At 40.9% G+C, this 27,087-nt stretch overlaps 1 protein-coding gene across 3 annotated transcripts; it reads right to left on the bottom strand.

Annotated features, from left to right (window-relative positions):
• Window positions 1-874: 874 nt before the first annotated feature.
• GLE1 (GLE1 RNA export mediator) lies at window positions 875-26,181 on the bottom strand. 3 transcript variants are annotated; one of them, XM_073314441.2, is made up of 16 exons: window positions 25,701-26,181; window positions 23,258-23,488; window positions 21,462-21,587; window positions 20,991-21,139; window positions 19,544-19,604; window positions 16,742-16,996; window positions 15,362-15,590; window positions 14,617-14,735; window positions 13,225-13,294; window positions 11,994-12,136; window positions 10,808-10,998; window positions 9,184-9,313; window positions 8,621-8,725; window positions 7,042-7,124; window positions 6,797-6,860; window positions 875-4,460 (listed from the first exon to the last, which is right to left on the bottom strand). In XM_073314441.2, the coding sequence occupies exons 1-16, from the start codon at window positions 25,782-25,784 to the stop codon at window positions 4,392-4,394; spliced, it is 2,109 nt and encodes a 702-aa protein (XP_073170542.1). In that variant the 5' UTR covers window positions 25,785-26,181; the 3' UTR covers window positions 875-4,391. The 3 variants fall into 3 exon arrangements, 2 of the variants coding, with proteins under 2 accessions (XP_073170542.1, XP_073170541.1); XM_073314440.2 differs by lacking the exon at window positions 25,701-26,181 and adding an exon at window positions 25,048-25,445; XR_012155256.2 differs by lacking the exon at window positions 25,701-26,181 and adding an exon at window positions 25,048-25,444 and having other exon boundaries at window positions 4,426-4,460; window positions 6,797-6,885.
• Between the last annotated feature and the right edge of the window lie 906 nt (window positions 26,182-27,087).

The following is a 27,087-nucleotide window of genomic DNA, read 5'->3' as shown; positions in this document are numbered from 1 at the left end:
ACGGAAAAAACCGAGTGAAGCCGAAGGCGCCTGCCGCAGTACGGAGAAAGCCGAAGGGTTCCGGAAAGAGTCGAAAGGGCGGAAGAGGCCAGCGGGGGCCGGTCCGCGGGGAGCACGCTGCAGGGGCTCGGCCGTAGCGCCGCGGCTTCCCACAAAGCTCCGTTTTTCTGCCCCAGGCCCAGCTCGCTGAAGCAGGGCCCGGGTTTGCTCTTCGCCACGACAAGGGCGCTCTCACCCGAGGTTGAGTTTAGGCCCTTCCATTTGAGCGACCCGAGTACATGAACTGGATGATCAACGCCGAGCCTCGTACACCGGCTTCGTTGTGGGACCCACAGGGGTTGTTAGGAAAGATTAAAAACTGAAAATAATGGTAAAAATCGCATCCACTTTTCCATCATGGAAACGGTTTATTTTCATTCTCTTTGTGCTAGTCACTTTCAGGCTGCTGCCCCGGAGCATTCCCTTGATAGAAGTGCAAAAAAAGAGCACAACGTTTACATAAAAACATTTAATTTACCATAAAAAGAAAATATTTAGCAAGGTTTAGATTTCTGTACTACTACTAAAAGCAGGCACCTTTAGTTTGCATTAATATTAAAGATAATGTAGAGGGTTCCTTTCTCAAACCCACCTGCAAGGTAAAAATGGCAAAAGATCATGGTTTCAAAAAGATTTGAATGCCTGCACAGGTAAGAGGTTTTTGTTTTTAGATAGTCTATGCACCAGTTTTGTTAACAACTAAAAAGGAAGTCTTTCTTTAAATAGGAACACTAGGATGCTGTAATTATACCCCCTAAACTATGTTGTATGGAGCCCTCATATATATTTAAAGCCCCAGTGAGATAGCAAATAAATAAAATTTCTGGGAACAGAGTTGTGGTTTTGTTCTTTATTAAAAAGCCCACAAACATACATTCTCTTTCAGCTCCTGTGCAAGCTGTTAAAGCAATTAAATAGAATAAAAATCATCTTCCACAGACATTGCAACAGAACCTGTAGGACTGCAACAGGACCATTATCTCTAATGAAGTACATGAGTCACATCAATCACATCAATTTAAATTGGATCAGGTCATTAATGTACCACAATTTTTCATGTCAGATGTTCCCATTTACACTGTATTTGAAATGAATGTGACGCATACATACTGGAAACAAATCCTTTAAGTGCATTTGAGATTATATAAATACATTCTATTCTACGCTGCATTGAGAAGTTCTCTAAATACCCCAGTAAGGCAAGATGGTCATCACTCAAATCGACAGAAATGGAAAAAAACAGTTGCAACAAAAAATGAGACTTCAGTTACATTAGACACCACTAGATACAATTATGAACTACCCCTGGAAAGGTGGTATGTGTTACATTTTGGTTATGCGAATACATTAAGTGGAAAAATTTTAAAAAATAAATTTATTGCTCTATTTAAATATAGTTTCAAAACATCATGGCAATCCATTGCAACAGTCTTTCATGAGTAAGGCAGAGAAACTCAACATCCGTACGGTATTTATAAAAACATACACCTTCATTAATATCCCCTAAATAACTAAAATATACAAAGCTTCCTGCCTTGCATATTGTCATAAAACATGATCCACACACATTTTAGAACTTAAACAAAATCTATAATATTTAACCAAAATATCCAATATGACCACAACAGTAAGCATTAGATATTCAAGATGTAATTAAATACATTTTAGTTTGTTCATTATAGGAATGGTTGCTACACTAAACATAGGCACAGTGAGAAATTTTATGAGGCACTAATAGGACTTGAATACCTAACTGTCCTTTGCGCTTTTGACAATCTCCCCTTGTATCCTTTCAATAGCATTCTAGAACAGCTATCAGTATTACCAACTCTAAGCAGTCAGACTTTAAAAAAAAAAATTAAAAAACATTTTCCTTCTTGTATAGGGGACAGTGTTTTTACATGTGCTTCCTGGGAAAGTTTAACATACAAAATTTAAGCTATAGAGATGCATATTATTAAAAACACTGTAGCATAAGCTTTATCAGTAGATGAGTTCATCATAGATACTCAAAATCTTGTGATAATATTGCTTAAATAGTGTTTGTGGCAGTGTTTTGTGAAACACTTTGCCTCAATGGTCATTTCTCAAATACATACAATCATGTTCTTGTCCGAGTTTTTACTTATTTTCATTTAATTTCCTCTCTCTCAAAACTTGCTCTTCACTAAAGACTAAAAACATTTTTGGAGGTCTCAGTGACAAAAAAATACCAATAAAACATGAAAATGCTATTAATTTTGCTAGAACAATCTCTACCTGAACTATTTCTGAATTAAAGGGTCTTCATCAAATATACAAAAGGAGAGGGAGAAAGAGAGGAGAGGTCTAGTTGATTCTAAGATACTACTTCAGCCAGAGCCCAGATCAACAGCAAGCAAGTGGCTACCATCGGATGGCTGTTAAATGGACTACAAAAAAAATGAGTGTCCAGCCCAGTTCCCAGCGATTAGGTATCCAACTCACTTTAGCTGTCAGCTCTCACTACAAGGCTGCCAGACCTCAGCAAAGAGGTCAAAGATTGAATAAGCATGCAAACTGAATTACCCCCCCAATATTAGATGTGACCCCTCCAGGCCGAAGTTAAGCACATGAGCAGGGCAGTGACGGAAGGTGGAGGAAGATTCTGGATTAAAAACTAAAATTCTATACTATGTGCAATGATAGTAGAATCATCTCCACAATGCCCCCTTCCCTCCTCCCACCCCACATTTGTGAATAAGCCACCCTCTGGGTTAGAAATGTAAATTTTAAATTTTCATATTAAATCTCTCTTCCTGCCAAGACTGTCAATTAGCTATCCAGTTGCAATATGGGCACCTGTCCTCTAGAAATGGGAGAAATATTAACGTGTAGCACATAACTGCTACCTCTTCAATGGCCTCTCAGGCAGAGTGCACTCCACTGTCAAAAATCACCTCCCAATCTGACCTTCCATAACATATTGGTACAGACACCCATTAAGGATTCCCAGAAACTTACTTGGCACCATTGCAGGCACCCAGAGAGAAGTAAACTGCATCAGCTTTAGGTTAAAAAGAGTCTTAAATTTAACATTTTTTTCAAAGAAGATTCTAGAATGAACCATTCTTAGAATAATTCAACATTACACTATCATAGTACAAAACTATTACAGTACTTTATACACAAACTGCAGTAAAACTCATACAATCCATGTCTGATCAAGCTATAAAGGCTTTTTTCGACACAGGTCAATACCACAGTTCTTCTTTAGACAAGCCAAGGGGACTAACTTCTAATTTCTACATTTCTAATTTCTTCATGTGATAGCACAATATCAGTACTGAAGAAGACACAAAGCTGTTAAGTGCCCTTCCACCTGCTGTTTTGTTGTTGTTTTTTTTGGTCAGACCGATTCTAAACTACATTTCATATGGTGGATCATGGATCCTTCTAGTTTCATGAACCTCACAGTAAAGATATTACACGCATGCAAAGCCTTTTAAAAAAAATCCAAAAAACAGAAAGCAGTGAGCTGTTCTTCAGCAGCCATCATATTGCTTATGTAGCTATAAAAATCAAGTCTAACCCAGGTAAATAAGGAATGCTGTGTCATTAGGAAAAATCAGAATTTCTAAGTTAAAATGAAAGAGCTGTTGATTTTAAGGCCTTCCCTGGGGAAAAATGAAGAAATCAATGCTGTCTCTACGACCAAAGTGACATTTGACCAACATCAAATCAGCCTCGTTAACACAACCACCACTTTTGCTGCTTTGGACTTTTAGGCAGCCAGATATAAAATGAATTTTCCTATGGGCTCCAATGCTGTTAACAATGAAACAACTTTAAAATGCCTAGACACACAAAATGCAAAAATAAAGTTTTACAGGATTTTATATTTAGACCTTAATATGACTAAAGTACTGAGGTATTTCTATTTGCAGTTTCATGTAAAACTATCACAGATTGATCAATTCAGAGCAAAATTCCCACCAAAATTCATTGCTTACTGTAAGTAAACTCTAAAGTGTAGTGTGGCATTTAGACTAGTTTATGCACTTGACACATTCACTGTTCAAGATGTGAAGGAGCCTCTTATATTCCATAATACACACACAATAGGTCCGTAAAGCTAATGAAATGCAAACAGAATGGATTAAATTATTTGCAAAATAAGTTAGATGAGAAAAGTTACTGAAGCTCCAAATTCTGTTTAGCATAAAATAGGATCAAAGATGGGTAAAATGTTTCAGTTGAAAATATCCACAACATCCATGGAAATACAAATGTAAGATTTACATTTCTATGTATTCTTGTCCCTGAATGTAACAAGAAGGTAGGTGAGGAAATTCTTTGAACTACTGTGAAGATGAAAATGGGAAGGAACCGACTTATGACCTCCAGAAGGAAGAAGGCAGATAACCCTTTGGTAAAGGAATTTCCTTCCGCTGCAAACATTTCTAGGAAAACAAAACAAAACAAAAAGTCAATTTAGAACCAATGCAAGCAATTCCAAACCTCCAAAAGAGATTGGCTACATTATGGAAATATCTGCACCCAATAGGACTCAAGTTATGTAAGAAACTCTTCCACTGAAAAAGCCTGCCATAAAAGCAAGAAAAAGGTCCATCTAGCCCAGTATCCTGTCTTCTGACAGTGGCCAATGCTAGGTGCCCCAGAGGGACCAAACAGGTAATCATCAAGTGATCCATTCCCTGTCCCTCATCCCCAGCTTCTGGCAAACAGAGGCTAGGGACACCATCCCTGCCCACCCTAGCTAATAGCCATTGATGGACCTATCCTCCATGAATTTATCTAGTTCTTTTTTAAACCCTGTTACAGTCTTGGCCTTCACAACATCCTCTGGCAAAGAGTTTCACAGGTTGACTGTGCGCTGTGTGAAGAAATACTTCCTTTTGTTTGTTTTAAGCCTGCTGCCTATTAATTTCATTTGGTGATCCCAAGTTCTTGTGTTATGAGAAGGAGTAAACAACACTCCCCTATTTACTTTCTCCATATCAGACATGATTTTATAGACCTCTATCATATCCCCCCTTCGTCATCTCTTTTCCAAACTGAAAAGTCCCAGTCTTAATCTCTCCTCGTACAAAAGCCATTCCATACCCCTAATCATTTTTGTTGCCCTTTTCTGAACCTTTTTCCAATTTCAATATATCTATTTTGAGATGGGGCGACCACATCTGCACGCACTATTCAAGATGTGGGTGTACACTGGATTTATAGAGAGGCAATATGATATTTTCTGCCTTATTATCTATCCCTTTCTTGATGATTCCCAACATTCTGCTTGCTTTTTTGACTGCCACTGCACATTGAGTGGATGTTTTCAGAGAACTATCCACAATGACTCCAAGATCTTTCTTGAGTGGTAACCATTAATTTAGACCCCATCGTTTTATATGTATAGTTGGGATTGTTTTCCAATGTGCCTTACTTTGCATTTCTCAACATTGAATTTCATCTGCCATTTTGTTGCCCAGTCACCCAGTTTTGAGAGATCCTTTTGTAGCTCTTCCCAGTTTGCCTGGTCTTAACTATCTTGAGTAGTTTTGTATCATCTGCAAATTTTGCCACCTCACTGTTTACCCCTTTTTCCAGATAATTTATGAATACATTGAATAGGACTGGTCCCAGTACAGACTCCTGGGAGACACCATTATTTACCTCTCTCCATTCTGAAAACTGACCACTTATTCCTACCCTTTGTTTCCTATCTTTTAACCAGTTACCAATCCATGAGAGGACCTTTCCTCTTATCCCATGACAGCTTACTTTGCTTAAGAGCCTTTGGTGAGGGACCTTGTCAAAGGCTTTCTGAAAATCTAAGTACACTTTATCCACTGGATCCCCTTGTCTACATGCTTGTTGATCTCCTCAAAGAATTCTAGTAGATTGGTGAGGCATGATTTCCCTTTACTAAAACCATGTTGACTCTTCCTCAACAAATTATGTTCATCTATATGTCTGACAATATTGTTCTTTATTATAGTTTCAACCAGTTTGCTCGGTACCGAAGTCAGGCTTACAGGCCTGTAATTGCCAGGATTACCTCTGGAGCCCTTTTTAAAAACTGGCATCACATAGCTATCCTCTGGTCATCTGGTACAGAAGCGGATTTAAATGCTAGGTTACAGACTACAGTTAGTAGTTCTGCAATTTCACATTTAAGTTCCTTTAGAACTCTTGGGTGAATACCATCTGGTCCTGGTGACTTATTACAGTTTAGTTTATCAATTTGTTCCAAAACCTCCTCTAATGACACCTGGGACAGTTCCTCAGATTTGTCACCTAAAAAGAATGGCTTGGTTTGGGAATCTCCTTCACATCCTCAGCTGTGAAGACCGATACAAAGAATTCATTTAGTTTCTCTGCAATGGCCTTTTTGTCCTTGGGTGCTCCTTTGTTTTTAAGTAAGAAAATCACAAACTCCTGTGTCTCCTAGCTTCATATTTATTAAAACTAATCAATATTTGCAAGACACTTTCAAAATAAAGTGTATTTTACACCTTTGCAAAATATTTCTTCAAAAGGATGCCTATGATGGGGGGGACAGAGGGGCAGTTGAGAAGGGAGAGGTTTCGGAGTCATAATCATCAAGAAGACTGAACAGACTCAGTAACAAAGAAGCCATATAAGAATGGAGAATGCATCAAAAAGTCATAATCATGGACCTTTTGGGAATCAGAAGGTAGCATGGGATTTGCTGACTGAACAATACATCTTTAAGAAAAGGGAAAAAATAGAGACTTTCAAGAATTTAAAGAGAATGCTTTACCTCCAAAAATTGCTTAAGCCGCATTAAAGAGCCCATCTGCCCAGAGATGGTGATTGCTTCAATCCTGCAGGGAGATCAACAAGAGTGAGCTCCAAAACACAAACAGAAAAACAGCCTTGTGTTATTTACATGGGGGAGAGCTTGAGAACACTAATGAATATAGAGCTAAGAGGAAATGCTCCTAATTCTGAAAAAAAACTGACAGAAGTTTCTTTGTATAAGGTTTATATATATAGGTGTCATACCTATGAAAATAGTCTTCTCTGATAAGTAGCAGCATCTTCCAGAACTGGACCTGGTAGTGTTTCATGAGCGCATTGCCACACACCTGGCACACAAAACCATAAAGGTAACAGAGATCAGAATTCAGAACTGGGCCTTGTAATTGAGAGAGAACTCTTACAAATTTGTACAATACAAATGCCTCAAGAACTCAGGCAGTATAGTTTGAACTCTGCTGGCCATCTGCATCTTGAATCACACTCCAGAAATTCATCTGGATTGCCACAGAACAAGAGAAGACTCCAAATCCATTAGAACCCAGAAAAGAAACATCTGGATTTCTACAATGTCAGGGAATGAAGCGCCCATCACTAGTGACAATTTCTGCAAGCATTTACCCCAATTTCTGCAACCATTTGCCCCAATTTGCAGAGTTCTGGTTTTCTATTATATTTGATCATATTCCTGTATTTTAATGCCATATATTCCAAGTTAAAGAAGCTCAGCACGTTCTCTTTCCCACCCCAACATCATCATCACCACCACCTTGTTTCCTCATCATTCACCCATGCACAGTCCATGGCGCCACCTTTGAGATCTCCTTCCTGTTCAACAATATCTCCCCAAAATAATTCTCTTCCTTACCCATTTTGCCAGTCTATTCTCTGGTCATGTCCCCCTTTGACTATTATAGCAGTTTCTTTTCAACTCTCCCCATGGAGCCCATTCAAAATGGATCTATCAAAACCACCCTTTTTTTTCCCCCACTCTGACAATACCTCCCTGCTGTCACTGTCTTGCATCTCTCTGGTAGCTACCACCTAGTTCTGCATAAAGTTCTCTGCTCCACTTTCAAGGCTCTACAGACTTCTGCCCTTATCTATACCTGTCATTTTCTACAGAACTCCTCCTCTTGCTGTCTATGTTCCATCCATGCTTCTTTACTAGCCTCAACTTGGTCTTCATCCATTACCAGCTTGGTGCCTTATTTACGTACCTTTGTATCTTAGGATCAGTCTCCCAATTAATGCACACCAAGCTCTCTCCCTTTCTTGCTGTAAAAGCCCACCTGTTCTGTGAAGCAATCTAGTTAGGATGGCCATATGGCATAAAACGTTCTGCACTGTATTGTACCAGCCAGTGCCAGTACTAGTGAGTTTGGGCTTGCCAAGTATATGAAGAACAAAAATAAGGAATTAAAAATATTGATGAGCTTAATGTGAACTGCCTCAGCTGCTGAGGGACCAAGTGTAATAAAAAGCCAATCACTGCACTGTGGGAGTCCAGCTTTTTAAACAGATGAAACTGAAATCATATCACTGAGGGAATTAAAGGACTCTTTAGAGCAAGGGTCTCTGAAAATATACATAAGCCTCCTTTCAAAAGCGTGGGGAGGGGTAGAGAAGGGGTGAAACTCAGGCCATTTATAAAAAAACTGTCATGGCTACAGCCAGCAGCATCTGAACGTATTATATAGTAATGTCACCAATGCGTCTTATGGCACCTCACTGATGGGAGGACCTAGGGCCAGACTTTTAGACTAGTTCCTCATCCAACTTATTTATTTTGCTAGTGAGGCTCATGCCAGGTAACATCACTTACCTCTAAGAAATCAAAGAGAAGTGTAGCTGTCACATCAGAGAGAGGCTCCATGTTCAACATTTGAGCCAGCCAGCGCCATCCATGGCCCAGCCCATGAGGGTGAGTCTAAAGGAACAAGAAAGCAACTCATTGTATGTTTGATAATCTTGCAAAATATTGCCACCAAAAACATTACCAGATTTTTCTCCAGTTCCACTTGCTCTCCAAGGGACAGTTATTTTGGGACAATACTTTGTGCATTTTCAGAATATTTTCTGATAGAGACTCTTATAAACATGCAGACAAACCCTTACTTTGTATTTTTAAAGCAATTTTTAAGAACAATTTCAAAACATACTATTTAAAACATAATTCATCAAAAGCTGGAACTGTTTTAAATTAGTCAATTAAAAAAATTCAAGTTGACAGTCCCTTTAAACACAGTTTGTCTCTATTCACAATGACTAGTTTAAACTTAAGTCTGGATCAGTTTTAAACCACATTTTAAATCAGTTTAGTCAATGCTGTTCCTATCCCAAGAATTAGTGTTGTAATATAACATTTTTAAAGCACCATTTACATACCACTTGTTTGTTTCCATAAGGCCACCGTAGTTGAATGATAGCCGCATAAAGACGGATCATTCCAGACATCCGTTTAAGGAAATTATCCTGCTGTTCTACCTTGGAATCCTTAACTTGATAACCAAGTATCCTGTATATTGGAAGAAAGACACTAATATTAATATACCAAACCAGGTTCACTGGTTTCCCAAAGTGACCCCAATTCTCAGTCTTCTTTAACAACTCTCAAATTTAACATCAGAATATGCTAGAGCTGTGCAAGAATTCACATGAAGGCTACTTATTAAACACTGAGCTCAGTAGTCCAGTGTCTTAAACATACTGAATATTATGGACAACACTTTTTAAAAGGCCACGATTAGGGAAAACATCGATAAACATATATCCCTTCACCAGCAAAAAATAAATAAAAAGTTGGATAAGCAACTACGCTAAAAGTCTGGCCCTAGATCCGCTCATCAGTAAGGTGCTACAAGATACACTGGTGACACCTGAAAGTTTGAACAGCATGAAGGGGCAAACGAATGTTTAGCTGGCACATAAATACCTTGCAAGGCCGGTTACAACAGTGCCATGTGAATGCTTATCATCACTTTCAGACACACTATAAGTGAGAAGCAGTCAGCATTATCTCCCGTAAATGTAAACCAACTTGTTGGTCTTAGCAATTGGCTGAACAAGAAGTAGGACTGAGTGGACTTGTACACTCTGAAGTTTTACATTGTTTTGTTTTTGAGTGCAGTTATATAACAAAAAAAAAAATCTACATTTGTAAATTGCACTTTCACAACAAAGAAATTGCTCTACAGTATTTGTATGAGGTAAACTGAAAAATACTATTTCTTTTGTTTATGTTTACAGTGCAAATATTTAAAATAAAAAATATGCACTTGATTTCATTTACAACACAGAATACAATATATATGAAAATGTAGAAAAACATTCACAATATTTAATAAATTTCAATTGGTATTCTATTGTTTAACAGAATGATTAAAACTGTGATTAATTGTGATTAATTTTTTGAGTTAAACACGTGAGTTAACTGCAATTAATCAAAAGCCCTAAAAAATACTATTTCTTTTTTACAGTGCAAATACTTGTAATAAAAAATATAAAGTGATCACTATATGCTTTATATTCTGTGTTGAAATTGAAATCAATGTTTAAAAATATAGAAAACATCCAAAAATATTTAAATAAATGGTATTCTATTAACAGTGCGATTAAGATTGTGATTAATAGTGATTTTTTTAATCGTGTGATTAATCAGGATTATTTTTTTAAATTGTTTGACAGCCCTAGTTGAAACACTATTTTTGGGGGGTGGAGGTATTTTAGCGGCCATAGCATCCACTTAACAGCAGACAAACCAGTGACACTGCTTCTAGACATGCTTGGCCTGATCTCAGATTTCCAAGTAATGGCAATCATCAGTGTAAAGCAATAAGGTTCTATTCTGTACTGGATACTTCAAAACTAGATCAGTAAATTATCCTTTGAGGAAGTGGAGGGGCAAATGAGGGTTAATGTAAGAAAACATGTATTTCTTCAATTTCCCTACCAGCTGCTACTCTCAGCCCTTACAGAGCTCCAAAGAAGAGAAGTTATATGGAGAAGTTACCTCTGATACTCTTCTATGGGAGTCCCCTCCTTGAACGCAGGATAAAATGGTACAGAGTAGGGGCATTTTTTGTGCAGGTGAGCTAAAATGAGGTCTCCCACCCTGGGGTGTAATTCCCAGATTCCTGAAGCCACCACAGCAATTGGGAAAGCTGCCTCGTGGTGAGAAGCCACTTCCTCCTCTCCTTGTTTCTGAAAACATTAAAGATACACACACACCCCTTTCAAGTTAATGCTCAGCAAAGATAACATTTTAATTTATTTTTTAGTTTACATATATCCTTTACTGATGGCTCCTAATGCTTCTATATATTCCATGAGCACGCAGCTACCCAATATGGGAGGACAATACAATCTACATGTCCTTGCCAGAGGCCCATAAACCCTTCTTCTCAGGATAAAGAAAATGAGTAAGTGATTAGAGGCACTATTTACAAAAGCCTGCAGTTAAGGTTACACAAGTATTTTCATTCTAAAAGGACCATTTTCATATGCTTATAATTTAACCAAGTTTTACCTTTTGAGCTAGAATTCTGCACATTTGTGGTCAGCACAAAAGCAAGGGTTATTGATTGATTTAAATCTTCAGCAAATGCAGCTAAAGCCATTTGAGAATGGAGAGTAGAAAAAAAACAACACTCCCTATAAAAAAAAGGGGGCAGCATAATTTGAACAGCTATAGCCCCTCAAAGGGAAGTGTTGGAAACTTGGCAGGGACATAGTCCCTAGATTGCGGATGTGTGTTTCAGTGGCCCAGTGAATTCTTGTTTCAAATTTTGCCAAGTTACAAGGTTTTCAATAGTGTATTTTGAGCATGTGCATAGGTTTGTGCTACATGATATGCTAAATATCACCCTACATTCCACTGGTACTGCACATGCCTCTGGTTTTTTTTGTTTTGTTTTGTTTTGTTTTTTAAAAGTGTGTAGGGAGTAAGTTGAGGAGTCAACGGGGCCTTGCCTCCTTCCATAAGACATGAGCAAGTGCATAAAGAAAAAAGCAAAGCTCCTCTTTTTCCTGGGCCAAAAAATATAACCCCATTTTTTCTAATAGCGTGAGCATAGCCTGGCAGGTGATAAGTTCCGAAGACTTTTGTTTTCAATAGTTAAAGAGACAGGTCAGCATCCCAGAGAATCTCCAGAAGCTATGGCTACCCTCACCACCCCAATAAGACAAGGTGTCCTCACCACAAATTTCTCCGCCAGTTTGTAATAAACAAAATCCAGACCCTGTGGATGTTGAGTCACCGACACAGTTCGCCCTCCAGACTGAACAGACTTTCCAGAGAGAAGGTTATTGATTTTGTCAAATATCTCTCTTAGCTGAGAGCCTGTGAATATATCATCAATAGTGCACGGAGAGACAGAATATTAGGAAGTTGCCAACAAGCAAGCCTCAACCAAACCACATCAGCCTCAGTAAAGCTAGCACCAGATTCTGAAGGGAGGGGGTAAGAGTCCTGTTAAATATTTCTAAGAGCTTGGCTACACTTGCAAGTTAGAGCGCATTAAAGCAGCCCTGGGCGCCCTAGCTCACTACCCATCCACACTAGCAAGGCACGTAGAGCGCTCTGACTCCACAGCTGGAGCGCTCCTGGTGCTCCACCTCAGCGAGAAGATGAACGCTTGCTGCGTCTTCGCTGAAATGCCTGGGCGTCAGCGTGAATGCGGTGTTGCATTACTGCGCTCTGATCAGCCTCCAGAAACGTCCCATAATCCCCTTAAGTCAAGTGGCCACTCTTGTCATTGTTTTTGAATCGCTGCAGGAATGCAGATATGCCCTTTGAAAGCTCCGTTTCTGACAGCCGGCTGCTTATCTGCTCCAAGACAAAGTAACCATTAGTGTGGAATGCTGTGTGAGATGTCTGAACTTACAAGACAGCATGCTGACATGCTCTCAGCCCCCAAAAACCCACTCTCTCTCTCCCCCCACATACACACAACACACTCCCTGTTACACTCTACACCTGCCCCCCCGCATTTGAAAAGCCCCTTGCAGTCACTTGCATGCTGGGATAGCTGCCCATAATGCACCGCTCCCAATGCCGCTGCAAGTGCTGCAAATGTGGCCACGCCAGTGTGCTTGAAGCTGTCAGTGTGGACAGACTGCAGCGCTTTCCCTACTGCGCTCTCCGAAGGCTGGTTTAACTCAAAACACTCTACATCTGCAAGTGTAGCTATGCCCTAAATCTGCTCACTAGAACTGAAATGTGCTAAAAATCAATAAGATCCCTCCCAGCTGAGGAAAATACCCTCCCAACTGCAAGTAAAGAGTTCAAATAACAAAGATCGGGACTCCATCCACATTAGCTCTCCAATGTAATAGCAATGCAGAGATACAGGGCAGGCTTGATGTTCCCCTCAGATATTTAAAGGTTAACAGCATCTCAGCTGGGATTGTTCTCAGCATTTTCCTGACCTGCTATGGATGAAATCTGGCTCACAGGAATGCTGGCTGCTTTCTGGAGATCCATTCTGATATTCTTCACCTGTTGAAGATTGTAAAAAGCTGTTAAAATCACTTCAGACAAGAGACCTGATCAAGCCCAAAGAGGCATATCACCACAGGGAAGACACTTCTCATGAGTGGCCCAATTCTACAAGGATGCAGTCAGCACTAACTCCAACTGATTTTAATAGGAGTTAAAAGCACTCTCACACAAAGGAGGCATTCAGGTCCTTGCAGGATTGGGCTGAAAACGCTGATCAAGTTCGAGCACAGGAACATACAACACAAGATGAACGGTACATTGAACAGCTTCAGACTAATAAATGAAGAATTCATTTTGAGACAGCAATGTGCCAGCCTCCTTGAAGATAAAAGGAAGATATGTAATTGGGACTTGATGACACTTCATTCTGCCACAGTCATTGCTGTGCGCATCTTGAAAAGCCTGAGCATGAAGTATCTGATTTTCCAAGATACATACAAGTGTGTGTGTGTGATGCATTGGGAGGGCAGGAACAAGTCTATAGTATCTAGGTTTCGTTCTGCTACAGTATTTTTTAATTGGAAATTGAGCAGGTGCTCAGCCCTTAAGGCAGCCAGAAACTTTTCCTGCAGTATTTAAAAAAACAAAACAACAAAACAAACAAAAAAACCAGTACTATAACTGAGAAGTGTTAATAAAAAATAAATTCCCGTGAAAGCACAGTAGCTGCTGCTTAACATTTTACTGTCTCAAGGTTTCAACTTCATTGAAACCTAAAAGCTTCATTGAATCAATGTGATTTGTCAATACTCCTCCCACACCTGACATTACTATAATCCATTTGAGAATATTGCCTGCTGTGGAAATTTACAATTTACATATGTGATGTGAGAGGCACAAGTTGAATTAAAAAAAAAAAAAAAAACCAACCATTTTCTCACCAGGAATGAGAGAAGAGATGCAGAAACAGGATTGTTTAAAGGAATGTTTTTCAAAGTCTTTTGTGGCATTAGCTACTGTTTAAGGACTTCCTGGCAGCCCCAACTCCAAGTTATTCACTTTTTTGGGTTTAAGCCAGATCACAAATATACACAGGACAAAAATCTGCTCTACGGCAGACTTTCAAAATTTTTTACGCACCCTCTTAAAGAAAGGGATTTTTTTGACAGGTGAATAAAGCATTTATTCATCATAATCTTGGTAAAAGGTGGATGAGTAGGTTTTGCAGGTGGGCTTCTAAGTTTTCAGGGCCATTCTGAAGGCTGCTTTACATCCCACTCAACATAAGTATTAGACAATAAACAAGTAGAAAGACAGGGGAGGGAGGGAGAGAGTTTTCCTAACAATATTTATAATTTGGATTTGTAGAGTAGCCATACCTGATTGTCTTTGCAGTCAGTCAATCCACTAAAGGAAGCAACACACTGGTCAGAGGCATCCTGCAATTGCTGATACCACTGCATTGTGCTCTCCTCTGCCTTAACCTGAAGTCCTAATACTAGACAAGAAAAGCAGTCACATGAAAATACACTATTACCACAACGAAGACATCAGAAATCCTAATGTTCCACAAAAATTATCAAGACTCAGAAGTTCTGAGCAGCTGTTGTTCTTCCCCAACCAAATTTAGAAAATCAATTATACCTGACTAAGGCTTTGCAAATTGTACAAAAGTCCACCCTTTGAAGACTGATCACTCCTGTGCCTGGATTTTTTGAACTTCAGTTACAGACAAACAGTAAGCCATTCTAGATGCACATGGTAGCAGGGGTGAGGAATTAGAAATGGCTCCCTTTAATAATCCATGCATGTAACCTAGCACACATCATCCCACCAGGTTCTCCCCTACTCTATTAACGGTCTGTGTCCCTCCTGTCCCAGCATGATGTGTATTGTCCAAGAATGACTGTTTTTGCTTCAATTAACATAACCAGTTTATGAAACATCAATTTCAGTGTCAATGAAGCTTTCTGCCAGCAATCCCATACCCACATTAGTTCTGTTTGACCTGAAGCCTACCCACGGTGATGCTCCGGCAGCCTGTGCATTTCTGAACCAGTGTTTAGCGTGGCAGTCCAATGGAACTCAGTAAAGTAAGGTAGGTCTCACTGGAGCTGGACCTACCTTCCTTCTGCTCTTTCCCCCGTGGATGTTGTGCAAGGACTGGAGTCTGGGCCTTCAGCTGCTCTTGTTTCTGTAACTCCTTCTGCCTCTCTCTTTCCTCGTCTTCATCCCGCTTCCTTTTCTCTTCCAAAGCTGTGGCAATTTCTTGTTGCATGCTAGATATTAACCCTCGCATTTCCTGCAGTGCTCGCTCAGTGTTGGCTACATCTACCTGAGTAGGGAAACCTCTCTACCAGGAAACAAGGAAAAGGCAAATTAAAGTTCCCCCTACCAAAAGGCCAATTGAGGGCAGGCTGCCCCCAGAACAGCACCTAGATACTTTGTGTAGAAGCTGTGAACCTAATGCACATGCGGTCTACTATCCTCAATGTGCAATGGCAGCACCATTCTACTGGAAAGCCCAGACTGCCTCCTCCAGAACCAGTAATTAATTCACACCACCAGTCAAGAGAAGCAAGTTCGTGGCCTTTAGTCATTTCCTGGTACACAACAGACAAGGCAGAATTTCTGCCTCCTATGCCTGTGTAAACCAATTACTGAAGACTTCTACTTACTCTTTTACAGTCAAGCTCTAGATACAGAAAGGGATCCACTGCAATGTAGCAAAATAAAATAAAAAAAATAAAATACCATCTTACTTATTATAACTAAGGAAAAATAACCACCTTTGCAAACCTGACAGACACAGAGTCTAGTGATGGGGCCAGACAAGACTCTCAATACATTAGTTCCATTAACAGGGTTGGGTAAAACAAAAAGGGATCATGCTAGAGAAGCAAGTCCATGTAGCCTGAATATCCATTTCCCTTTAACTCCACTGGGAAGAGGGTTATTTTAAATGCCAGCTAAAGCTGAAGTTACAAGACATTTATGATAGACTGGAACTGAGAACTAACCCAGCCCATGCCAAATTTTAGAAGTGTGTCATTGGTTCACTCTGTCTCCCACCTTTCATATAGAGAAGAGTAGTTTTGTGAGAAAGCCTAGATGCTATAGGAAAGCTTGTGAATGCTGGAACCTACTGAACACTGTGCATCATTGAATCTCAAACAATTGTTTGACCAGCCACTCCAGTTCTAGCATGGTCTCAGAAAAGAGAGATATCTAACGTTAACATTTTACAGTATATTTAACATCAAGTGTCTCTTCTCCAGTAAAAATCCCCTTAAGTTATATAAGACTTTTTCAAGGAAGCATTTAAAGTGCATTGAGAAAAAGATTCTCTTTCTTTCAAGATTAACCAGTGCACAAGAACTGCATCTACAAGCTCTTCTGTGGCAACATAAGATCTCAAAGCACCTCTCAACTAGCTGACTTAGTGTCTCCCTTCAAGGAATAAGAAGCTAACTTAAAAGAAAAGGAAATCTAGAACCTCATTACCTCACTAGTGGTGCGAATGAGCCCAGACACTAGCCCACAGATCTGGTTGCCACGGTTACTGAACCCTGAGAGATCTATCCGTGGCAAGTCTTTATGTCTGTAGTTGGGGTCAATCTGCTGGTTAAGCTGCAGCACCTCTTCCTGGATAGAATAGAGGCGGCGTAGCCTTTCCTGGCCTTCTTCCTTGCGCAGACGCTCCAACTCCTCCTGACGCTGCCTCTCCTGTTCTGCTTCACGAAGCTTCAGGTTTAAAATCTGGAGAGGAGGAGAGAGTGACAGTGTAAAGATAAGCTACATAAATAAAGCTTTTCTCACAACACTACCTATACAGTCCCTGCATGCTACCCACAAGCAAGGATGCTCAGGAAAATCTGATTAAAAACTATGTTCCAGTCACTCCTCTTGCTGGCCCTGGTTTAAATCCCCACTGCAAAAATTCTACAAAGCCTTTAACAGCATGAGCCACACTACAGCATACTGGTGCTGTTACCACAGGACTCAACGTTCTGGAGGCAGCAACAGTCTCAGGGCGAGTTTGAAGAATTTAGTCCAAATATACTCCCTGTCTAGAGAGAAAGATTTTAGCAACATCCAAAGGAAGGACAAATCCTGCCTGCTCATAACATACATTGACTGCTGCCGAGCAATGCAGGTTGGGACACGGCAGTTCCAGCTGGTATCTCAGACTGTTTGGCCAACAAAGGGACCAGCAGCACACACAAAAAGCAAAAGCATATTCAAGTTCCTGATCATCACCCTGGAGTTTCACAAATCAAACTGCAGGTAAAGTTATCGGTACTGCAGCTGGGTAGGAAATGGTTTTCCTGTCCTGAAGGGAGGGGGAAAAAAAGATTTAAAAAGTTTTTCCCTTTCCACATCAGGATGAAACAGAGACCTTCCAAATATTTTTGTAGAAAATCGGAGAGACCCACCCCAGAATAGCCAATAACTCAGTGGTTAGGTCTCCCACATCCCAAGAGAGTTCCCTAACTACCAGGCTCTTTGCTATTGCGGAGTGGGTCTGTCTCAACCTCTCCTGTTGGAGCTGTTCCACTTTGTATAAAATATTCATTGGGGGGGGGAGAGAGAGACAGACAGACACTGACTGAGACTAACTCTATAACCTGGTGGTTAGATCGCTGACCTGCAATGTGGGGGAGACAGGGACTTGAATCTGTGAACCCCTAACCACCGGGCTAGCAAGTCAGACAGGCTTTCCCTATGCCTCTCTCCAATCTCAGCCTCAAAAGTCTTCCTGATGAAAGTTTCACTGAACTTTCCTGAGAAAAGTCTCAGTTCGGACAAATCAGCATTTTCCAACAAAAAATGTTTTACTGAAAAATTCCCCACCAGCTCTGTGGCTGTTTTGGAGCATTGGTCTGAAATCAAGAAGATTAATCTGAGTAAGGACAAGTGTAAAGTATTTCACTTAGGAAGGAAAAATCAAATGCACAACTACAAAATGGGTAATAATTAGCTAGGCAGTAGTACTGCAGAAGAGCATCTGGAAGTTACAGTGGATCACAAATTGAATATGAGTTAACAATGTGATGCAGTTGTGAAAAAGGCTAATATAATTCTGGGGTGTATTAACAGAAGCCTCATATGTAAGACACAAGAGGTAACTGTCCTGCTGCTGTACACTGGTGAGGTGTCAGCTGGAGTGCTGTGTCCAGTTCTGAGCACCGCACTTTAAGGAATACATGGACAAACTGAAGAGAGTCCAAAGGAGAGCAACAAAAATGCAAAAAGGTTTTACAAAATCTGACCTGTGAGGAAAGGTTAAAGAAACCTGGTCATATTTAGTCCTGAGAAAAGAAGGCTGAGAGGAGACCTGATAAGTCTTCGAATATATTAAGGACTGTTATAAAGAGGATGGTGATCAATAGTTCTTCATCTCCACTGAAGGTAGGACAAGTAGTAATGGGTTTAATCTCTAGCAAGGAAGATGTAGATTATATATTAAGAAATTGTTTCTAAGTACAAGGATAGTTTAAGTACTGCAATAAGCTTCAAAGGGAGGTTGTAGAATCCTCATCATTGGAGGTTTTTAAGAACAGGTTGGATAAGCACCTGTCAGGGAATTGTCTTAGGTATACTTGGTCTTTCCTCATTGCAAGATGATTTATCAAGGTCCCTTCTAGCCCTACATTTCTATGATTTTACAACAAGAACACATACTGCTTAATATTATTTATTTTACTTTAAATGGTTTTAATGGATTATAGTAAATTTAAGACATAAAATAGGAGTAATTTCAATTTTAAATCTATTGATTTTTAAAGAGAAATGTATTTAATTTAAATATAATCCATTTTAAAAAAAATCTGATCAGGACACACAAGAATAGTACACGTCTCTGTTTATACATTGAACTAAAAGGTTTACTACCACAGAACAAAAGTGAAGGGTGGACAACATCCTGACAAGTTGGGTTACAATGCCTCAATGGCTATGGACATTGTCCTGAATAGTTATATATTAAGGGCTAAAGCCCTGGTCCATCTGAGGTCAGTAGCAAACTACCTTTCATTTTAACTATGATTCAGCCACGAGTGAAATGTAACTGCTTCTATTCCTGCAATGTAGCAGAATGTCCTAAACGATGAACATTTCACTGGAATATCTGCATTCCCATGGGGATGTAGCAAATATGTGGGGCAGCACTGCAATGTACATTTTCACTCTACATATGTGTTATGCTATGCATCACTAAAGCAGTTAAATCTGTGCAAGTCCTAGCTTCCAAACACAGGCCAACCACCCTTTCTTGTAATAGCACTACCCTTTCTAAGTTCAGACCTTTGCTCTGTGTCGATGTTCCTCTTTCAACTTCTCCTGCTGACCCTGGGCCTCCCTAGAGCTGAAATACAAGCAGAAGAAAATGAGGGATTGTTCTGTTCTTCAAAGGACTTCGAAGGATTCCCCACCCTCTTCCCCCAAGACATGCTCCGGATGAAGTACAGTCTATGGACACACCAGAGAAGCTATTTTTAAATTGGTTTAAAGGAGAACTCCATCAGATGCAATCTCTCTTCATCCACTTACTGAAAGCTGGAATCACCTGAAAAACACCCTGAAAGATAAATACCAGTAGGACAGTAAATGCAAAGATGCTGCATATGAGATTTTCAAGCATAAATCACAGAAGTGTTAACCCCAGAGTCCTGACAAAATTCCAAAAGGTGAATTACACTCTCCATTCTTGATCAATTAGATACAACAGCCTTCACTTCCTGTCCTGAACTACTGCTGTGTACTGTTAAATAAATGTCTTTTAACACCTCCAAGTTCCTATTTAGTTTACATAGGGTCCTGTGGAAAAAAATAGTATGTGAATCTGTAATTAAAGATTATCACAACACATTTCCACAAGAAGCCCAAATTAAGGATTTTTGAACTTTTGAGTGCTTTACTTTGCAACCTTAATCATGTGTGTGTGAGTGAGAGAGAGAGAGAAATTTCCTAGGTTTTAAAAAACAGCAAACTGAAAAAACAAATGTCATCACATGTGGATCATCAGCAGGGCTGGAACCTTCAGATCCACTGCAGTGACCTCTTCCACTTGATCTTACAGAGTAACTGATAGTGAATAACTATCTACTATTGCTATGTGAACCAGCACTGGAGTGAGATGAGACATTTTGCCAGTATATTTCATAGATATTTGCTGATGGCAGAGAAACAGTGAGATTCAGGAATCTTGGGTTCCATTCAGGGTGGATTGAAATCTTCAGCACAAGGCAGACCACTGGTATGGAAAACTTCAGGCTAAACAGCTAAAGCTTTGCAAAATTAAAGCAACTGAAAACAGGATCTTAGAATGGGAAGTGTTGGGCAGCCTTAATAATAGGTAGTGCTACCAGCTCAGCCTCCAATAGAGAATACTTGTATCAACAGATAGTGAGTCAACTTTATACTTTAATACCCATGTGTAAGGCAGCAAGTGACTTCCATGTACTTAAATTCTAAACCATAACGTTACATTAAATTTTCTTTACTTGTAAAACCCATGTGCATGTTTGTTTGAGCATATGATCACGAAGGATAGTTTCTTGATGTATGATATTCAACAAGACATACAAAAACATCTATTAGGTACCAATTCATTCACAAATCTCAACAGAAAGTAGCTTTTTTTTTTTAATAGGTTTACAGATCTAAGAATCAAAACTCTATTTAGTCAGTCTCCAACAACACCAGTTAGTTGCTGCATTTCTAAGAGGTCACATAAGAGAACTACCCTTACCTCTTCTCCATCACTTCCTGCAGGTCCTGGTATTCCTGATGCTGTTTTAATTCCTTCAGCTCATCAAAGCGCTTCAGCTGCTCACTCGCCATATCAGAAACCGCTCTCACCATCTGTTCTTGCTGCTCCTGCCTCTGCCTGAGCCCCTCCTGCGGATTTCAAGGAGAAAGGAAGAGCCTTTCACATACACTATGCATTTTGAACACAGCCCTGTGACTTCTAATGAAGGGAGTAGGCTCTGGAGGGCCAGATTTCACATAAACATCCCCACCAGAGACTTTGTCAGAGATAGGAACTGTGCTACAGTAATCACTGGGATCTGCATACAAGGTAATGCAAGCAAAGCAGCACAAACTAGGCCAAGATAACCATATTTTAATTTAGGGGTTATCTGCTTATCCCCATTAGTTTTGGTGGATCATCATCACATTTGGCTACGTATTACCCCAGTGATTCAGCATGCCTTGTTACCTTTCCTTTCAACCTATGGACCTCCTTGTACATCCATATGCAGCCTTCCACCTCTGTAACTTTAGATGGTAGAACAAGAAGATGGACTTTGTGGTCTGTCTCCAGCAGACTAAGATCTTCATTGCCCTGTATGGACAGCAGGACAAACCAAGTCAGTGACAGATTAGATCAGTAAGTTATGCAGGAAACTAGATAAACTGACAATCTTTCTCTAGAAAATAGCATGCACCATAAGAGACAAAGGAGTCAAAGCAGACTACTGCCTATCTAGCGAAGGTTCTTATACAGCTCCCATCTCCACAGTACTTGAGTGCCTGACTATCTAATGTATTTATCCTCACAACACCCTGTGAGGTAGGGAAATATTATCCCCATTTTGCAGGTGGGGAACTGAGGCACGGAGAGACTAAGTGACTTGCTTAAGGTTACATAAGAAGTCTGTGGCAGAACAGGGAATTGTATCCAGGTCATTAAGTCCCCTGTCTCTCTTGTATTTTACCTTTAGATAAAGGAAAGTGACTGATGGATCTCCAAACTATTCATTATTTGATAACTTTCATCAAGGAAACTAAATAGCACAAGTTTAATCTTGCCTCACACAATCTCTCCAAAACCTCTTGCCCTCTTCATTGCACAACCTGAGAAAGTCAGCATTCTTTTTGAGGGAAGGAGACCAAAACTGAATGCAATATTCAAGTCAAAGACATATTGGTTTTAAAATGCCAACTATCACGCTTTTAGCAATTAATGACTGCTATCCATTAAGTACAAAACAGTGAACTGTCCATAATAAGATCTGCCCTGTGTCTTCCCCCCACCCCTAAGTCTCTAAATTAGCTAGCATCTTGCAAATGCATGCAAAACTCAAATTCATTCCCTAGATGTGAATTACTTTGCAGATATCTGGGTTAAGTGGCAGCTGATATTTTAGATGCCTCAATACCAAGCCTGAAATGCTCTAAAAAGATGTAGATCATGTTGCTATGTTGGTTAAAGGTTTGTGAATCTATCACGTTTTCTTGAGTTATAAATATTTAGCTATTAAACAGGACTCCACACCAGGCCCCAAAGAACCACACTTATAGCCTTCTTGTACCTAGAGAAATAGTCACTTACACTCATGCTGCTTTCTAACACTAAGTAATTTTTAAATCATGGTAGAACTTCACCAGATGCTTAGATCCATGTGGCATTACTCAAGATGGCTTCCTTAGCAAGTTCTTTCATAATTCTACAGGAGGCCAAGCTGCTGCAAAAAAAATCTCCTAACTCAATTTGACTGAAAGTACTTTATTCACTTTCTGTTTCTCCACCCCATTCTACATCCAGTCTTCAAAACTTAGCTGCTAATTGTCCTATTTCCTCTCCACTCTACCTTGTAACAGGGGCCTAACAGCTGTAAGTAACTTGGAAGGACTTTGGAGAGCAAGCAGGAGAAAGCACAAGATGCACCCATTCATTTTCATTAAAAGCCTAGATTTACACCCCACAGTCATCCTTCCTCCATATTATTAGATCTCACAGTGACAGCCTGGAGAACTAATCTTTTTATACTGCCAAATTGAGTTTGACATCTTTCTTCAATAATGTCTCCTACTGGGCCAGATGCACTCACCCTTCCAACTCACTATTTCCAGTTAACCTATCCAAGAAGCTGAGTACATTCACTGTTAGAACAAATTAACACATTAGTACTAGTAGACCATTGGATCATCCTTGATCAGGCAGATTAAGGCTAAAGACCACCATGCTCTTTCCCTAGCTGCTTATATATGGGTTATTAGTTAACTAGCTACCTTTGATTCACTGGGTGCTGCAGATGAAAGTGGTGAGGAGCCCAGCTCGCTGGCAGAAGAAGTGGTCTTTGCAAGGGAGGGCGGCTGGTCATCTGTATGGGGAATGGATTCATTGGGTGTTGAACTTCGGGAGAGAGGTGTTTCCTGTAGAGATTGGGAGATCACTCGATCCAGCACCCAGCCAGAGTAGGATGACAACTTGGGAGGGGACCGGCATCCTTCCAAAATATCCTAGAGAGAGAGAGAGAGAGAGAATTTCTTCTATGAGCATGTAAACTCTATACCAGAAACCTACTGACTGCTATACTTACCTACATGCCTCCAGCTTTCATCCAGACCACATCACACAATCCATCGTCTACACCGTTGATCTAGCAGTGTCTACACTGGGGCTTAGGTCAGTTAACTACGTTTGTCAGGGGTGTGAATTTTTCATACCCTTGGTCGACATAGCTAGGATGAGTTAAGTTTTAGGTATAGACTGGGCCTTAGTCATCTACTTATTTATTTAACTTATCCCAGGAGTAACTACTCATGTATTAGAGGCCAGGGATCAAATGGTAGGAAGGAGAGACATAAGGTGGAACTGAAACTGGGTATTGTTGTTGGGGATCAAAAAGACGACGAATCGGAGGGGAGAATGCAACATGTTTAATTTGTCATCAGTCAACGTTGCTCTAATCGTCTTGCTTGTCTGTTGTATTCTGTTTACCAGCCTCATCTTTGTCTTTTTTATATTGCAACATCTTATAGGGCAGACACTGTATTTTTCTCAGTCTGGAAAACACCTAGCATAGTCAACACGTCATTACAATTTAATTAATCTACAGATAGATTTGGGAACAGTTATGGAAAGCGCCAAAGAAAGGTCTTGACGAAACGTAGTTCAAAAGGAAGTTTTATACACAAGGAGTAGTAATGTCCTAAGGGCCAAATGTACTGGCCACATATACTCAACCAAATCAAAAGCCCCACAAACTAGGACCACCAGCCAGTAGGTCCATTCTTGCATACCAACAAGGGATCTACTCACCAGGCAGAAAATTAAAAATAGATCTGTCTGTAGCTGCCAGGTACGCCGCAACACCACTTAAGAAAGAAGGGAACTCTGTCGTCAACCCAAGTCTGAGAAGTTTTATTGAATATTGAACAGAGTGAAAAATCTCTCAAGAAGCCCAGCTCACTGGAAACAAACTTTGCACTACAGAGATCACCACCAATGATCTGAGATTAACTAATACACTGGGTGGGAGGGAGGCAGAAGTCAGCTATTTCATTAATTGCTTTAAAAATGAAGCCAAGCGTAAAGCTATAATACTTGGGGGTTTTGAGGCAACAATAAGAACTAAGTAGTAGCCTGAAGGGCCAGAAGTTTTCAGAGTGAGATCTTTATATAAGCCACCAACTATAAAATACTGCAAACAGGATTTCAGACAGCACCAGTCAGGACACATGCACGAAGTAGTGGCTCATAAAACCTCTGTTTACATCAGTGGGTCTTAGTCTGTGAGTTGCCAAACACTTTTGATCAGTGACCTAACAAGAATGGGTAAGAAGCCAAACAAGTCAGTCAAACTGATCACCAGAGCAGGGCTGGCAGGACGGGTCCAGCACCCCCATCCCCTGCATGTGAGGGGGGAGTCCCCGAGCAGGGCCGGGCGGGGGTGGGTCCAGCCCCGCCCCTTGTGTGTGGGGGGGGTCCCCGAGCAGAGCTGGGCGGGGGCGGGTCCAGTCGTCCCCCCCCATATGTGGGGTAGGGTCCCCGCAGCGCTCCCCCACTCCGCACTCACCTCACCCCGCAGCAGCCAGTCCTGGGAGTAGCTCAGCTGCCCCTTGCTGGAACCCTTGAGCGCCTCCAGGGTCTCCCAGCGATACCGCTCCGACGGCATCTCGACCCAGCCGCGGGACCACCGCCGGCCAGCTCCACCCCCGCCAACCGTCACGCATGACGAGGACACAATGATCTTTGACCCCCTCACACTCCTTCCGTTTCCGGGCACCCTGGGCTCTCCTCCTGCAGTGGGTGAGGAAACTGCAGAGGCGCCTGAGGGGCCCCACAGCGCCCCCTAAGGGCGAGCACGGAACTCTGCAGTCCTCAATGGGCCGCCTGGTGCAGTTCTGCCTGTTAAGCCCCCATTCGCACCCCGAAGCGTGCTCCCGCTGCTAGGGGCTGCCCCCAGGGGAAACAACTGCTGTCTACACCTGGTGAAATCCTGGCTCCAGGCAAAACTCCAAACGGTTTAAGTGGCGCTCGGCTTTCTTCCTGGAGTGACCAGCAGAAGCGACCCCCAGTCGAGTCCAGTCCAGTTCCCCTAGCCAGGGCAGAGCATGAAGGGAAGAGCCCCTGCCCAGGCACAGAAAGCCTCCAATCCATTATAGTCCTCTGGGGATAGGCCCAGCTTTTCATTACAAACACCCTGGTTTGTTTTATTGCATTGATTACCTGGTCAAACGTGGGAGGCAACTCCTCCAGTGTGGCTCCATACAGACACCGTCCTGGAGGAGGAGAACAACAGTTACAGCACATTTGTCAGGACTGGCTTGTGATTCATATTATTCCCATGTACAAGTCTCCATTTTTCCCAAAAATCAATATTGGCACCAGTCTGTTTGCTGAAGGTTTCTCACGATACACAAAAATACTTCAAACAGAAAAATGTTCACTATTTAGGACTAGAGCTGCCCCAGCACAGAGGTCTGCTCATGTGGATCCAGTTGCAAAAGCCAGCCCTTAGTTTATAACTCTTAAGAGCTAGGAAATTACACATAGCAGACTTGGCCCAGAAGTGCCTGAGCTGAGTTTTTTTCTGTTAATTTTATGACAGGTTAGAATCTACATAACCTTTCTTACATTTATTTCTCTCTATGCGTAAGGTAAGAGAAGAGTATCTCTCCTTAAGGGATCAGATTTCAGAGTAACAGCCATGTTAGTCTGTATTCGCAAAAAGAAAAGGAGTACTTGTGGCACCTTAGAGACTAACCGATTTATTTGAGCATGAGCTTTTGTGAGCTACAGCTCACTTCATTGGATGCATACTGTGGAAACTGCAGAAGACATTATATACGCAGACACCATGAAACAATACCTCCTCCCACCCCACTCTCCTGCTGGTAATAGCTTAAGGGATAACTTAATATCCTTAAGGGATAACTCCCTCAGAGAGTGATGCCACTATTGCTCCAGGAAAAAAGATCCCTGAGGCAAAAGATGACCCATTTGGTATCGTGTATTTAACCGCCTCCTGCTGGGATTGCACTGTATAATTTCACCTTTGGTAAATTAAGAACAAAGGTCGTTCTGTGGCAGGTTGACTCAAAGTTTGCCATGGCATCCATTTAAAAAAGGTGATGTGTGCAGCAACAACCAGCCTACCAAAACCGCACATTCAGTAACTGTTTTCAGTAGAACTCAAAACAGCCATTTCAGGCCAGATTTTCAAAAGTTAAACCTAATCTCTGTTGAATATCTGTCCTTAAATATCAAAATGGGAGCTGCTGGGTGCGAACCTCTTGAAAAATTGCCCTCTAGCTGGACATTGCAGATCAAATGTCACTAAAGGAATCTTACAGAGTATGGTGAAAGATGTAGATTAGTGAGGGCATCCGAGTTCTCTCTCTGGCTCTGGCACAAGTTTCACAAGTGACCTTAGACTAATAATTTCATTGCTCTGTGCCTCAGTTTCTTTATCTGTAAAATGAAGATAATACCAAATGGAGGAAGAAGGCTAATGCCATGCTGAATGTTTACATTGCTTCAAAACTCTGCTGCACACTTTTAAGTGCCTTCCTCTCCCCTGTATTGCATAATGACCAAGGTTTATGTCTGGAGC

Source organism: Lepidochelys kempii, chromosome 16, assembly GCF_965140285.1.
Source record: "Lepidochelys kempii isolate rLepKem1 chromosome 16, rLepKem1.hap1, whole genome shotgun sequence".
Classification (NCBI taxonomy): domain Eukaryota; kingdom Metazoa; phylum Chordata; order Testudines; family Cheloniidae; genus Lepidochelys; species Lepidochelys kempii.
This window is presented reverse-complemented; position numbering and strand designations above follow the sequence as displayed.